We start from the raw sequence: 16,561 nt of genomic DNA on the forward strand, positions 1-16,561 counted from the left end.
TTTGAGCAACAAAATAAATAAATGATAATATTGAATTATAATCTACAGAATAAAATATAAAATTATCATTCATTAGGTAAACACCACAGTAATAACTGTGTAGGGCACCTCCACTGATGAATGATATAATCAAGGCAAAAGTTTGAGGAGAAACAGGATATTAGCAAAGTCTCACTCCCAAGATAGTAATCAATAACAAAGGGAGAAACAGTGACTTTCCACTGGAGAAATCTGGTAGCCACCACATTAACCGAGTGATCAAGGATAACATCAACAGCAATGAGAGAGGCTGGCACCAGGTACCTCCTGATATGATGAACTGAGAGGGGCACAATGCCACTTCTGTGGTATTTTTGCCAAATATGTATAACTTCAATATAATCATGAGGAAACATTAGAAAAACCCAAGTTGAGAGACATTCTACAAAATAACTGACCAGCACGCATCCACAGTGTCAAGGTCATGAATGATAAGGAAAGCCTGAGTAACAGTCTCAGGTTGGAGGAGACTAAGGAGATACAAGAAGTAAATGCAGTGTGGGTCCTGGAAAGGATTCTGAAACAGAAATAAGAATACTGGGAGAAAAAAACAAAACAAAACAAAACTGGTATAATTCAAATAAGGCCTGTAATTTAGTAAAGAGTATTGTACTCATGTTAATTTTCTGGTTTTGATAATTGTACTATAGTTATATGTAGTTATATGTGTTGTTAGCATCAGCGGATCCTGGATGAAGGGTTTACATGAACTGTCTCTACTATTTCTGTAACTTTTCTGTAAGTCTAAAATTATTTTAAAATAAGATGTAAAAAAAAATCAAGGTGGCATCGATTCAAATATCTTCTCTTCTGGACAACCTATCTAAAACTGCTCCCTTCCCAATGTTATCTATCCTCCTCTATTTTTCTTATTTACTGCTACCTAAAATAGAAAATATTATAAAATAAGCTACAAGGATATATTGTACAACACAGCAAATATAGCCAATATTTTATAATAATTACATATGGAGTATACGCTTTGAAAATTGTGAATCACTATATTGTACACCTGTAAATTATATAATATTGCACATCAACTGTATGTCAATTAAAAAAAGAAGAAAAAAGAAAACAAAAAATAAAAAAATATTAGTGTACAAAAAAAAGCAAATATTTTACTTATTTCTCATCGTCTATCTCCTCCACAAAAAACAAAAAAACAAAAAAACAAGCTCTACGAAGAGGCAGGGATTTTTGTCTACTTTGTCCATTGCTGTATCCAGAGTTTAGAACAGTGCCTGACACATATAGGGAGAGACAGTTAAGTGAATTAAAATTGCAAAGAGGATGGTAAAATAAAAATTAGAAAAGCAGGTCTGGAGATTGAAAATTTTACTCCAGAACTCTTGAATTCTAACCAGTCACCATTTCCTCTTTAGCATATATAAAGTGAGCTTTTCATTCATCTACTTATTACATTTACTGAGCAACTCCTATGTACCAAACATCAAAGGGATGCAAATGACTAAGACATGACCCCTATTCTCAAGTAAGTTACAGGTGAGTGGGAGAGAGAAAACATCTAAATAACTACATACAAGGTAGAAGAGGAGAGGAGTTCCCAAAAATGTAAATATAAAATGCAATGGATATTCAGAGGAGGGAGGCACAGGTAGGTTGAGGAGTAAAAGGAAAGGCTTCCTAAATGTTCTTAAATTGATCAAGGGCTTCAATGAATGCTTAGAATTTGAATAAGCAAAAAGCAAAGGTGGGAGAATGGTATATTGGGAAAAGAAAATTGTGTCAGTAAATCCAAAACCGCAAGAAGGAAGAAGGCACAGGGATAGTTCCGCTCGGCTGGAGCACCGGGTGAGGGTGGGGTAATGGGAAGTAGGGAGGCAAAGGACTGGAATGGCAGGCTGGGGTTAGACTGTGAATGGTCTAGAATTGCAGCTTAAGGACTCCAGACCTTGTCAGGGAGCAACAGGGCTTGACCTCTAAATAGTAGAAGAATGTTACTAGAGCACTGCTCTACAAAAATTCTTCTTGGAATTTTAGAAGACAGAATTCTAGACTCAGAAGAATTGCAAGAAATCTTTGGGATCATCCTGTGTAACTTTTTTTTTTTTTTTTTTTTTTTCGGTATGTGGGCCTCTCACCGCTGTGGCCTCTCCCGTTGCGGAGCACAGGCCCCGGATGCGCAGGCCCAGGGGCCATGGCTCACGGGCCCAGCCGCTCTGCAGCATGTGGGATCCTCCCGGACCGGGGCACGAACCCGTGTCCCCTGGATCGGCAGGCAGACTCCCAACCACTGCGCCACCAGGGAAGCCCCTGTGTAACTTTTTATTAACAGGAACTCTTTCAATCTTTTCCCCCTATGTTACAGATTTGAGTTCATTTGTCATCTCGTGCTCTTTTTACATTTACCATCCAGAACTTTTCGTGAATACGACACTTCACTACTTCATGAAGCCCCATATGGACTGCTAAACAACTTTACCCATCAGAAAACACTTCCTTAGGTGGAACTAATACCTGTCTTTGTTCAGTTACTACCCATTGCCCTTGGCATAAAATGAGAAGCTTAATTCCTCTTTCACAGTATAATCCTTAAAGTAGCTGAACACAGTTTTTATATTTTTCTCTCTTTTCCAGGTTATATATCCCCTACTCCTCACCTATGTGACCTACAGGCTCTTTACTATAACTTTACCTGCTTGTGCACACATCTTGGTTTACCAGTGTGATGCTCATATGGAACCTAACGATCCTAGTGCGGTCTTACTGGCACGGAAGGGGATAATACAGGACAGTGGTAAACAAAATGGACTCTGGAGAAAGACTGCCTTGGTTTGAAGCCCAGCTTTGCATCTGGGCAGTAATTTAACCTCCCTGAGCCTTAGTTGCCTTGTCTAGAAAATCAGGATAATAGCATCAACTCATAGTGCTATAAAGCGCTTAGAAAAGTGTCTTGTAGCATTATTAGTATTATTATTGAGCTTGAGTTCTCAAATTTTACTCACAGGTTATATCTGCCAGCACCGTGAGAAACTGTGCATCTGAGCCTTAAGATGAAAAAGGCTGGCAGCGCTTATACCATTCTTTTTTTTTTTTAAGTTTTATTTTTTTTATTGGAGTATAATTGCTTTACAATGTTGTGTTAGTTTCTGCTGTACAATGAAGTGAATCAGCTATATGTATACCTGCATCCCCTCCCTCTTGGACCTCCCTCTCCCCCACCCCATCTTACCCATCTGAGTCATCACAGAGCACTGAGCTGAGCTCCGTGTGCCATACAGCAGGTTCCCACTAGCTATCTATTTTCCACATGGTAGCGTATTTATGTCAAACCTAATCTCCCAATTCGTCCCACCCTCCCCTTCCCCGCCCACCCCGTGTCCACATGTCCGTTCTCTACGTCTACGTCTCTATTCCCCCTGCAAATAGGTTCATCTGTACCATTTTTCTATATTCCACAAATATGCGTCAATGTATATGTTTTTCTATCTCTGGCTTACTTCACTCTGTATGACAGACTCTAGGTGCATCCATATCTCTACAAATGATCCAATTTCATTCCTTTTTATGGCTGAGTAATATTCCATTGTATATATGTACCACATCTTCTTTGTCCATTCATCTGTCGCTGGACATTTAGGTTGTTTCCATGTTCTGGCTATTGTAAATAGTGCTGCAATGAACAACGGGGTACATGAGTCCTTTTGAATTGTGGTTTTCTCAGGGTATATGCCCAGTAGTGGGATTGCTGGGTCATATGGTAGTTCTATTTTTAGTTTTTTTAAGGAACTTCCATACTGCTCTCCATAGTGGCTGTATCAATTTACATTCCCATCAACAGTACAAAAGGGTTCCCTTTTCTCCACACCCTCTCTGGCATTTATTGCTTGCAGATTTTTTGACGATGGCCATTCTGACTGGTGTGAGGTGATACCTCATTGTAGTTTTGATTTGCATTTCTCTAATAATTAGTGATGTTGAACATCTTTTCATGTGCCTCTTGGCCATCTGTATGTCTTCTTTGGTGAAATGTCTGTTTAGGTCTTCTGCCCACTTTTTAATTGGGTTGTTTGTTTTTTTGATATTGAGTCACATGAGCTGTTTGTATATTTTGGAGATAAATTCTTTGCGCATTGCTTTGTTTGCAAATATTTTCTCCCACTCTGAGGGTTGTCTTTTCGTCGTGTTTATGGTGTCCTTTGCTGTGCAGAAGCTTTTAAGTTTAATTAGGTCCCATTTAATTACTTTTGTTTTTATTTTCATTACTCTAGGAGGTGGGTCAGAAAAAGATCTTGCTGTAGTTTATGTCAGAGAGTGTTTTCCTATGTTTTCCTCTAAGAGTTTTATAGTGTCTTACCTTGAGGTCTTTAATCCATTTTGAGTTTATTTTTGTGTATGGCATTAGGTAGTGTTCTAATTTCATTCTTTTTTAAAAAAAAAAAAACAACTTTTATTTATTTATTTATTTATTTATTTATTTATTCATTCATGGCTGCGTTGGGTCTTCGTTGCTGCGTACAGGCTTTCTCTAGTTGTGGTGCATGGGCTTCTCATTGTGGTGGCTTTTCTTCTTGCAGAACACGGGCTCTAGGTGTGCAGGCTTCAGTAGTTGTGGCTTGCGGGCTCAGTAGTTGTGGCTCGTGGGCTCTAGAGCGCAGGCTCAGTAGTTGTGACGCACGGGTTTAGCTGCTCTGCGGCATGTGGGATCTTACAGGACCAGGGATCGAACCCATGTCCCCTGCATTGGCAGGTGGATTCTTAACCACTGTGTCACCAGGGAAGTCCTAATTTTATTCTTTTACTTGTAGCTGTCCAGTTTTCCCAGCACCACTTACTGAAGAGGCTGTCTTTTCTCCATTGTACATTCTTGTCTACTTTGTCGTAAATTAGGTGACCATACGTGTGTGGGTTTATCTCTGGGCTTTCTATCCCGTACCATTGATCTATATTTCTGTTTTTGTGCCAGTACCATACTGTCTTGGTTACTGTAGCTTTGTAGTATAGTTTGAAGTCAGGGAGCCTGCTTCCTCTGGTTCTGTTTTTCTTTCTCAAGATTGCTTTGGCTATTCGGGGTCTTTTGTGTTTCCATACAAATTGTAAAAATTTTTGTTCTAATTCTGTGAAGAATGCCATTGGTAGTTTGATAGGGATTGCATTGAATCTGTAGATTGCTTTGGGTAGTAGAGTCATTTTTGCAATATTGATTCTTCCATCCAAAAACATGGTATATTTCTCCATCTGTTTATGTCATCTTTTTTTTTTTTTTTTTTTTTGCGGTACACAGGCCTCTCACCGTTGTGGCCTCTCCCGTTGCGGAGCACAGGCTCCAGATGCGCAGGCCCAGCGGCCATGGCTCACGGGCCCAGCTGCTCTGCGGCATGTGGGATCTTCCCAGACCGGGGCATGAACCCGTGTCCCCTGCATCAGCAGGCAGACTCTCAACCACTGCACCACCAGGGAAGCCCTATATCATCTTTGATTTCTTTCATCAGTGTTTTATAGTTTTCTGAGTACAAGTCTTTTGCCTCCTTAGGCTTCAATTTTATTTAGAGGATATACTCTTTTCCAGTTGGAGATTATTCTCACTAAAGGAGATGAACTAGCATTTGAAAATGGGAGAATGCATAAATCAGTCAATCAATCATGTAATCTTGTCCACTGTTCCTATGCTGAAGGCCCACAATTTCTTATTTTCTTTGCTTTCTCCTCTCAGAGGATCAAAGGCCCCTTCCAATTCGAGTCTTTGACAACGTTTGTGTAAGTTCATGCCACTCCATTACTTTTGGCCTCTGTACATATCATTCTTTTATCTTTTGCAGGTATCCTTTAAAAAAAAACCCATGCTCGTCAAGGGACTTCTCATTCTGCTTCTTTAGTTCCTTTTGATCATATGCCACGCTGTTGGCAACTCAAGCACCTTTCTTCCCCTCTCATGCTGAAAGCCTGGAAACTACATGTCCTAGCATCTCTCCAGAAGGGCTTTGGGTTAGACTGTGGCAAGGAGAGGAACTTGTATTTCAGAAGGCAGAAGAGAAACAGAGGCCACTGGTGCTCTGGTAACAGTGGTGGGCAGACTGTGGGCTTCAGCAAACGTTTTGACAGTGGTTTCTAGCAATCCTCCTGCAGACCTCCAGATGGATGACTGCAGGCAGGCCAGACCATCGGTGATGACATTCTTGCCACTTCTGATTTCCTGAAAGCCAGCACTGTTTTTTGGTGAAGTGGCTTCCTTAGTCCTTTCAATGACTTTCAAATTTCCTATATTAAATTGCTTTCTGTTCTCAATCAGGGGTTTTATTTCTCTGACAGGTTTGGTAGGGAAAACAGAAGGTCCTCTCTATAACTTGAGTATAAAGGATTTTGTAAGGAAAATAGAGGCTTATGCAACTGTTGGAAAGGCAAGATCAGGGAAGCTGCAACAGAAGACTGTCTTCAGCACTGGAGTAGGAGGTTCTCAAGAGCTCACTGCAAGCTGCTGCAAACCTCAGTATCTCTGGGGAGACATCGATGACCCTGGCCGCCTACAGCACCAGGCCAGGCAGGAGCTGCCTCTGGAGAATAATGGCTTCTTCTCTTCTGCTTTCCAAATCACATGCAAGTGTGCCTCTCCTTGGCCGACTGCAATTTGGAACTACGCAGACAGGAGGATTCTGGGAAATGTACTCTGGGTGCTTCTCTGTGATGCAGAGGAGACTGGAGAAGGAGGCGAATGTGATACAGAGTTGAAAACAAATACTTCAGTACAAACATAGTTCTCATATTTATTTACACAGAACAATCAGTGATGGGATAGTTAATATTTTTTATTTTATTTGTTTTCCATCCCACTTGAACTACATTTTTTCTTGTTATGAACCATATACAACTTTTAGCAATTTATGTTCTTTTGGCATACAAACCTGACTATGCCCTCTGCTATTATGAACTGAAAGGTGATCTCTGTCATAAAAAATCCCCAGATTAATAATATTTCCTTATTGTTTCTTGCATCTTCTGAGAGTAAAAACTGTTATCAAAAGTTTATGCAGTTTCCTGCTTTGTGGAGAATGATAATTTTAGTATATACACAGACAAAATTATACTCTTAGGAATGGAAACGTTCTTAAAAGTCACACAGTTGGGGGCTTCCCTGGTGGCGCAGTGGTTGGGAGTCCGCCTGCCGATGTGGGGGACGCAGGTACGTGCCCTGGTCCAGGGGGATCCAGCATGCCGCGGAGCGGCTGGGCCCGTGGGCCGTGGCCGCTGGGACTGCGCGTCTGGAGCCTGTGCTCCACGGCGGTAGAGGCCGCGGCGGTAGAGGCCGCAGCGGTGAGAGGCCCGCGTATCGCAAAAAAAAAAAAAAAAAAAAAAAAGTCACACACAGTTGGTTTTCCCCACCAATATTTGAGTCCTTACAATTGGAATGGCAAATAACTGTACATGTGCTCCTGGCTTTCTGCTCCTGTTGCCAATGGCAGGCATTGCTAATGGATCTCAGCACTTTTCCTGCTGCACCTGAACTCAGCCTTAGAATCCTTCTCCATCTACCGTGCCGGCCAGCTAGTACCAACAGATAAGAGCTTCATGCAAGATGGAACCTATCTGCATCCCTGTCAACTGGCCATTGTCCTATTACTCTTAACACCTCCAGTGACAGTGAATGCACCACTTCCCAGAAGTTGCCTATTCCATCTCTAAATACAGTTGACCCTTGAACAACAAGGATTTGAACTGGGTAGATCTACTTATGCATAGATTTTTTTCCAACAGTAAATACTACAGTACTACACAATCCATGGTTGGTTGAATCTGTGAGTTCAGAGGAACTGTGGATACAGAGGGCTGATGATAAATTATATCTGGGTTTTCGACTGTGTGGAGGGTCTGCACCCTGGACCCCTACATTGTTCAAGGGTCAACTGTAGTTCCATTTCTTAGAAAGTTCTTCCTTCTATGGGACTGAAATGCAAGTTCCTTCTACCCATTGGTCCTATTCCTGAGACCACACATAATAAGTGCAAATCTGCTTTTGTAAACAATTCTTCCAGTACTTGAAGACAAGTCTCTTCTGCTTGGATCCTGTGAATTCCCGTAATCACTCCCTGTGTTCTTTCACAATTTTGGTGATTCTCCGAAAGTTTTCCAAATTGTCTTATGGTGTGTGGCCTCCAAAGTTTGCTCTGAATTGTCTAGTACAGACAGCCTCTAGACACTAGTAGCAGATCGACTCACATATACTGTTGAGCCGCACAACATTTAGCAAAGCAGAGCCAGGCATCTAACGATGAAAGACTCAGCTAGCCAACATCTGAAAGTTGTCCTTGAGACCGCCTAGTCCAAGTCCAAATCCACTTCCATGAACAGTTCTTCCAGTACTTGCAGACCAGTTCTCTAACCAGTCCATCAGAACCTACGTTCAGCCACCATTCCCTGGAGCTCCTGTAATCAATGCAGACTACAGCTGTCTCCTAAAAGGCCTAAGTGCACTCCTCTGCCCACCAGACAATTTCTTGGACGAATTCTGTTAGCACTTCCACCTTTCCACCGTGGTCCAAGTCAAGCAATAGTCTGATCTCTCTGCTTTCATTGTTGCTCTATAGTCTATCCTCAACACATCAGCCAGAGTGGTCCTATTAAAACTGAAACCCCATTGTGTCTCTCCTCTTGCACTGGTTTCCCATTTCACTGCACCTCCCCACCCCCAGCATCCTGTTTACCTCCTGTTCCTCTCCCCTTGTTCACACAGCTCTAGCTGCTTTGTTCTTTTCATTATTTCTTCAACATGCTTGGCATCCTCCTGGCTTTGGACCTTTTTAGTAGCTGTTCCTACTGCTTAGGACTCTACTCTGAATAAGCATGCCTAATTCTCTCGCCTCTTTTTTTTTTTTTTTTGGCTAAAGGTTTGCCCGGACCATTCTCTGTAAAACTTTCTCCCATCACAACCTCACGGATACTCCCAGACCCCCTCAAGCTGCTCTACCTTTTCTGTATTTTCCAGAGCATTTATCACATCCTAGTCCCCTAGATCATTTTGTTATTTATTTTATTACACTGATTGTTCACTGTCTGTTTCCTCCTGCTAGACTGTGAGTCCTGAAAGGGCAGGGATCTTCGCTCACTACGTGCCCAAGCACTTACAGCAACACTGTCACAGAGCAGACGCTTGAGAAAGACTTGCTCAGTGTTGATGGAACCTTGTGGTGAGCTTAAGCCTAATGTCATATGTCCTCATCATTGGTCACTGCCATCTTCTTTTGTACCTTCGTCTCCATTCCTCTTTGTACTTTCTCTCCCCCGATGCAGCCTCCTATTACTTCCCTGCCTCCCATACCCTACACTGCCTTTTCAAACCCCAATTTCATGGTGAGGATGTATCCCCACACTCTCAGTCCCTGCACTGAATCTTCTCTCTTCACCACCTCTTTAACTGAAACCTGGTTCTCCCCTCAGGACTCCCAAACCCCTGCAGCCTTTGGAGGTAAAAGCTGCTTGTTCTTTCACACTCCCCAGCCTTCAGGGTCTGGAGGTGCAGTTGGTGTCTTCTTTGTTTTCACTGTTGTTGCTTGGCTATTATCCTTCTACCCTTAAGTACAAAGCTCTGTTCATATGAGGCTGGTACCAGCTTCTTCTCCTCCTTATAGCTGCCGCCTACTGACTCCTAGGCCTCTCTCTCATTTACTACAGCATCTGGCTCAGTCTTTCTTTCCGCCCATGGCTTATCATCCTGGGTGCCTATGATGCCCATGGGTATGGCCCATCCTTGGCTTCCAATTCATTAACTGGCTCAGTCACACTGACGTTCATTCACATTTGTATCATTTCAGTCCCCCACTCATGTTGTCATGGAGATCTGCTCCTTTTGAACATCTTTGGTCTAAATACACTGCTCTCTAATCACAATTTCCATTTCTTCTACTATGCTGGCTCTTTGATCTCATCAAAATCCCCCTTCCCTTGACTCCTCTGCATTATCCTTTCCTTATGGTTTCTTGATAGCTCCACTTCTTTCTTGACTTAGCTTAAACACCATGATCCATCACTTCCTACGAGTTGCCAGTCTAATCATCATAGATTTTTGTACTGGTTAACATGGTAGAGTTCAAATAAATTTGAAACAGTGAGAAAAAACCCGAAAGACCTCAGATGTCTTACTTTAGGTAAGAAAGGAAATAATATGAATTCTCTACACTTCAGGAATTGTCAGGAAAAGAGAGTAAAGTCAAAGCTGGAGGGTCTGGTGAACCGTAATCAGGTTTTATACTATTGCCACATGGTGGTGCCATTTTAGCTGATAAGCAGAAACCCCTCCTTTGCTCAGCACTGCGTGAACTGCACAGCTGTTACGGACAGTGGAACTTCTGCAAGTGATTATGACTAATGTGCTGTTGCTTTATAAACTCTGTTATTATAACTGAAAATATTTTCATATCCTACCATGTTCATTAAGCAGCGGCTCTAGTGATAGTGCTGAAAAACAGAGCCCCACAAACAGTAACTCTGGAACAGAAGCTAGTTGTGATAAAACACTATGAAGAAGGCCAAACATTCACCATGACACCCTGTGTGCTGTTCATTTAGGAATGAGCACTCTAAAAAAATGAGAGGTAATGAAGGAAAAAATTAAAAGAAGTATTAAGGTAAAAATAGGCGACAATGCTGTACATTCATGCATCTTCCCCCAAATATCCCTCTTACATATTTTCCTATGGGAAAATTAGTCTTGAAGTATGAGTTTTACATCATGAGATCACTTCAGGAACATATCTAACACACAAATGTAAATGCCTCCTCAAAATACAATATTTCCCCTACCTCTTCCATAAAGTGATTCTGTTCTATAGCTACTCCCGGGCACACAGTAAATAGCGTGGTGATTATGAACATGGACTTTGGAGCCAGAGGGCCTGGGTATGAATCTCCTAGTTTCCTAATTATCTAATTATATGGCTTTGCGTTAATTACTTAACCTCTCTGTGCACCAGATTCCTCATCTGAAAATTAGGATGATAACGCTACTTACCGTCAAAGGGCTGTTGTGAGCATTGATCGGGTTAATATATGTAAGACACTTAGAACCTCCCAAAAGCACTGAATAAACACTATGTAAATATTAGCTACTGTTGTAGTCATCATCATCGCCATCACCATCACCACCATCCTCCCATCAACCATTGATGATACTTACAAGACTGTATTTATTTCACTGGGTTAAAAAAATAAGGTGCTCCTTTATTCATAGTATATATATAAATTACTCATAGTATATACAGTGGTTACTCATAGGATATGCAGTGGTGTGAAGACAGTCCTTTTGCTATTTCTTCTGGAAAACTGTCAGAATCCTTCACCACAGTTGTGTGTGTCAATATACAGTAGAGTAGGCAGCGCAAGTTTAGAGAGCCTTTTCCAGCGCAAGTGCTGTGTAAGTGGTATGATTCTGAATAGAGCCCACTCAGACACTAATATTTACATCAAGTGATACAACAGTATGTTTCTTCCCCCAGTCTCACCTTCAGCCTGTCCTTGGGCAGTGCGACGATCCCTTGCTTGATGATTTCCAGGACCCGTTCCACTGACAGCTCAGCTCCAGCTTGTAGCAACCTCGAGCTAAAGAAGGTGATCACCTGGAATGTAAAGTGTTATTTTTTTAAACAAGTAGATGTATGAGAGGTATTTTCAGTAGATGCCTTTCTCACATGGTAGTCAAAGGATCATCGTTCCATTTCTTCGAGTGACCTGGCTTTTAATTCACTGGCTCTACTAAATCAGTCCTCTGTATAAAGGGTTTGATGGCTGAATCAGAGCCAACCCCTGAATATTCAGGGTTGATTATGCATTCTGTGAATTAAGCAGGCTCCTGAATTCTGCCCTCTCTTGTGCTGTCTCACCTTGCATTCATATTTCATTTAGAGAGAAGCACCCATCAGAAGGTAGGAAGAGAAAGCTAAAGCTTAATATCTGTTAATATTGAGGCTTAACAGTAGTTGTCCAGAAAAAGTCTTAATAAGAAAGAAATTTGAAGCTAATGGCTAAAATGATGTTTTGGGGATTATTTATCAATTTAATTTATCCACAACACTCTTTACCTCTGAGCACCGGGGATAATCAACAGCAAGCTGTAATTTTTTGGTTTCATGTCACAGTACAGCCTGAACTATGTAGCAAGGTGCTAACACAGTAACATTTGGAAATAACACTGTCTCTTAACACTTGTTATTAAAAACTAAAAGACTGTCATCATTTTTTAGGAAATCACTTAAAAACCACAATGTTAATAAATCAAGAAGACCATAAGCCACTTTTTATTCAAGAGACTATACACTATAGACAAGTGTTTATAGTCAGAGATGCCTGCAAAAATATAAAAATTTATGTTTCTTAAAAAGTTGAGTATTTCCATTTACATGTTTTCTATTTTATAGGTAAATTATTTTAAGTTAACTAAGAGTTATTTCCAAATATTTTTCTAGATTTTCTTTCAAGACTACTCTCCTAAATATTAATTGTTCAAATGCACAATAACTTTTCTCCTAACCATTCTAGTGGAAGGTGCATGATATGACATAAATGCCACTGAAATGGATTTATTCTGGAAAGTAGAGACCCAGCTGGAGCCAGAACCCTAACAAGCTTGTGCCTTGTGGCAATGAGCGAAAACAAAGGCAGCCAATGCCTGGTTACACTGCTGTTGATTCCAAATAAATCATTTCTTTATCTCAGGCAGTTTGCTGGCACCAGCTCCTTTGCAAGTTGCTTATTTTGTCCATGACAGGTTGGTTTTCAACATGTGCCTATGGGTCTTGTTTTTTCCAAGTCAGATTTTAAGCTCTCTGGGATAAAGTTTCGTTCACAAGAGTTTAGACACAACAGGTACTGTAACTGATTTTCATAACTTGTAATTAAGTCTCTTTTTATTTATTTATTTATTTTTGGCTGCATTGGGTCTTCGTTGCTGCGCGGGGACTCTCTAGTTGCGGCGAGCGGGAGCTACTCTTTGTTGTGGTGCGCGGGCTTCTCATTGCAGTGGCTTCTCTGGTTGCGGAACACGGGCTCTAGGCATGCGGGCTTCATAGTTGTGGCACATGGGCTCAGTAGTTGTGGCTCGCGGGCTCTAGAGCACAGGCTCAGTAGTTGTGGCGCACAGGCTTAGTTGCTCCGTGGCATGTGGGATCTTCCCGGACCAGGGATCAAACCCGTGTACCCTGCATTGGCAGGTGGATTCTTAACCACTGCACCACCAGGGAAGTCCCTCTTTTTTATTTTTAAATGGACACTTTATACGTGTAAAATAAGTAAACTCTGTGAAAATATTTTTTGAATTTTGGTTGTACCTGAAGTTTTTGTGTTTTACTTAAGACACCAATGATACCCTTGACAACCTATTCAGTGGAAGAAATAATCAGGGAATTTACAAAGGAAATAGATGATACTTTGTGTCTGCAAGAAAGAGGCAATGTGTACAGAAACTGAAATTCAATAAAAGGGAAAAAAAAGAGAAAGATGCAATGTAATTGGGGGACAAGACACTGATCAAATGTATAATTAAATGGATTTAAGACATCATGGTAGTGTACACTACAAACTGCTCAAAGTCAGAGGCCCAGTTTGGGTCCTGCCTGTGATACTTACTAACCATGTGACTTGTAAGATGCTCAACTTCTTCCAGATGTAGAATTGTGCGGTGGTTTGGAGCACTTATCAGGTGTCAGATTGCTTGCATTTAAATCCCAACTCTCCTTATAAACTTAGGCAAGTTATTTAACATCTCCATGCCTGAGTTTCCTGATCTATAAATGAGGAAAAATAGAATGCCTGCCTCATGGGGTTGTTCTTAGAATTAAGTTCATACTTGCAGAGCACGAAGAACGATGCCTGGCACATGGGAAGTGCTCACAAATGTCAGTAACTATGATTATCATTAGGTGTATCTCAGTATCTTTGTTTATAAAATGAAAAAGTTGCCCCATCTACTGCATAGGAAACAATCATAATACATGTAAAAGTAGTCTGTTAAGGATGAAACCCATGAATGTTAGTACCCCACCAATGTATCTGATCAATAACATTTCTTTGTAGTTATATGTCTATCTTCCTGATTTTATGCCTGATATAGGCGAAAAATTTGTAAGAACTGAGTTTGGTGGCGCAGGTCATCTCACCCAAACCAGTCAGGACTATCAAGTGAAATCTACTGAAAGTAAATTTTAGGAAAGCCTGCAGGTTAAAACCTACATGATCACCATTAGTTTAATACATTACTGAGGGTCAAATTAATAAATCAATAAAATTAATAAAATTTTATTAATTTTATTTTTTCAGAAAAATTAAACAGTACCAGATTGGGGAAGTTTTCATAGTTTGCTTAGGTTGCACAGGTTGCTTCTGTATCTTGGCAGTTATAAATAATGCTGCTGTGTACACTGGGGTGCATGTATCTTTTTGAATTAGTGTTTTTGTTTTTTTCAGACATATATGCAGGAGTGGAATTGCTGGGTCATACGGTAGTTCAATTTTTTCAATTCAATTTCAATTTTTCATTTTTTTGAGGAATCTCCATACTGCAGATATTGAACTATCCTTGCATCCCTGGGATAATCCCACTTGACCATGGTGTATGATCCTTTTAATGTATTGTTGAATTCAGTTTGCTAATATTTTATTGAGGATTTTTGCATCTATGGTCATCAGTGATGTTGGCCATAATTTTCTTTTTTTGTGATGTCTTCGGTTTTGGTATCAGGGTGATGCTGCCTCACAGAATGAGTTCAGAAGTGTTCCTTCTTCTGAAATTTTTGGGAATAGTTTGTGAAAGACAGGTGTTAATTCTTCTCTAAATGTTTGGTAGAATTCACCTGTGGAGCCATCTGGTCCTGGATTTTTGTTTCTTGAGAGCTTTAAAATGACTGATTCAATTTCATTACTTGTAATTGGTCTGTTCATATTTTCTATTTCTTCCCAGTTCAGTTTTGGGACACTGTGCATCTCTAGGAATTTGCCCATTTCTTCTAGGTTGTCCATTTTATTGGCATACAGTTGTTTGTAGTAATCTCTTATGATCCTTTGTATTTTTGTGGTATCAGTCGTAACTTCTTTTTTGTTTCTGATTTTATTGATTTGGGCCCTCTTTTTTTCTTGGTGAGTCTGGCTAAAGGTTTATCAATTTTGTTTATCTTTTCAATGAATCAACTCTCAGTTTCACTGATCTTTTCTATTTTTTTCAGTCTCTATCTCATTTATTTCCACTCTGATCTTTATGATTTCTTTCCTTCTACTAACTCTGGGTTTTGTTTGTTCTTCATTCTCTAATTCCTTTAGGTGTAAGGCGAGGTTGTTTATTTGAGATTTTTCTTGTTTTCTGAAGTAGGCTTGTATTGCTATAGACTTCCCTCTTAGAACTGCATTTGCTGTTCCACAGATTTTGGATCATTGTGTTTCCATTTTCATTTGTCTCCAGGATTAAAAAAAATTTCCTCTTTGATTTCTTCAGTGACCCTTTGGTTGTTCAGTAGCATATTGTTTAGCCTCCACGTGTCTGGGTTTTTTGCATTTTTTTCTTCTTGTAGTTGATTTCAAGTCTCACAGCACTGTGGTTGGAAAAGATGCTTGATATGGTTTCAATTTTCTTAAATTTACTGACAGTTGTTTTGTGGCCTAGCATGTGGTCTACCCTGGAGAATGTTCAACGTGCACTTGAAAGGAATGTGTATTCTGCTGCTTTTGGATGAAATATTCTATATATATCTATTAAGTTTATTTGATCTAATGTGCCACTTAAGGCCAGTGTTTCCTTACTGATTTTCTGTCTGGATGATACGTCCATTGATGTAAGTGGGGCCGCACAAGGTGATCTGAAGATGAACAGATGACCCCTGCAAATGCCATGGATTATATTATAGCAACAGAACTCTGAGCTTAGAGAACCCAAATCTCTTATAATGCTCAGTAAGAGTGTCTACCTTTTGCTCCAGAGGGAGACAAAGACATGCTCCCATCTTTACCCCATCTGATCCCAGGTATCTGCACAACTCATTTTCTACCTCCTTCAAGTTTGAGCTCAAATGTACCTTCTCAGACAGGTCTTCTCTGACTGTACTCTTTAAATCTGCAATATCCCAACCCTATTCCAAATAGCACTCATTATTCCTCTTTCTTCTTTTTTTGGCATTTTGGCATAAGCAACTAGGTAGATATTGATGTCATTTACAGAGCTAAGGAAGACTGCAGAAGAAAAAGCAGATTCATTTTGTGTTTGATTTTTTTTTGAAGAAAATAATGAATTCTCATTTAACCTTGTTCAACATTTGTGGGACTGTTGTATAGTCAATTGAATGAGCTAGTTTGGAGCTCAATAAGAACGGTCAGGTCTGGAAATACAGAAAACCTAGTGTAAATTTTACACTGTCAAGAGATAAAAATAGTTCTTGCCTTTACCATACCACAAAACTATTGTTGTTCACTGTCTCTGTCCTATACTTATATTCAGCCATGAAATTTCTTTCATGCCCTCTCGTTTGGTGTGGTATTTCTATTTTGTCCTGTTGCTTAATTCAGCCAGATCATATCATCTTATGAGTTAGAATGG

General features: G+C 40.3%; 1 protein-coding gene across 1 annotated transcript in view; it reads right to left on the reverse strand.

Moving 5' to 3' along the window:
* DYM (dymeclin) overlaps positions 1-16,561 on the reverse strand; it is a 388,749-nt gene that overhangs the window by 52,883 nt on the left and 319,305 nt on the right. Inside the window, exon 17 of the mRNA XM_079717304.1 lies at positions 11,490-11,603. Within this exon, the coding sequence (XP_079573430.1) occupies positions 11,490-11,603 (114 nt within the window). The remainder of the gene's footprint in view (positions 1-11,489; positions 11,604-16,561) is intronic.

The sequence above is a fragment of the Hyperoodon ampullatus genome (assembly GCF_949752795.1).
Source record: "Hyperoodon ampullatus genome assembly, chromosome: 13".
NCBI classification, from domain to species: Eukaryota; Metazoa; Chordata; class Mammalia; order Artiodactyla; family Ziphiidae; genus Hyperoodon; species Hyperoodon ampullatus.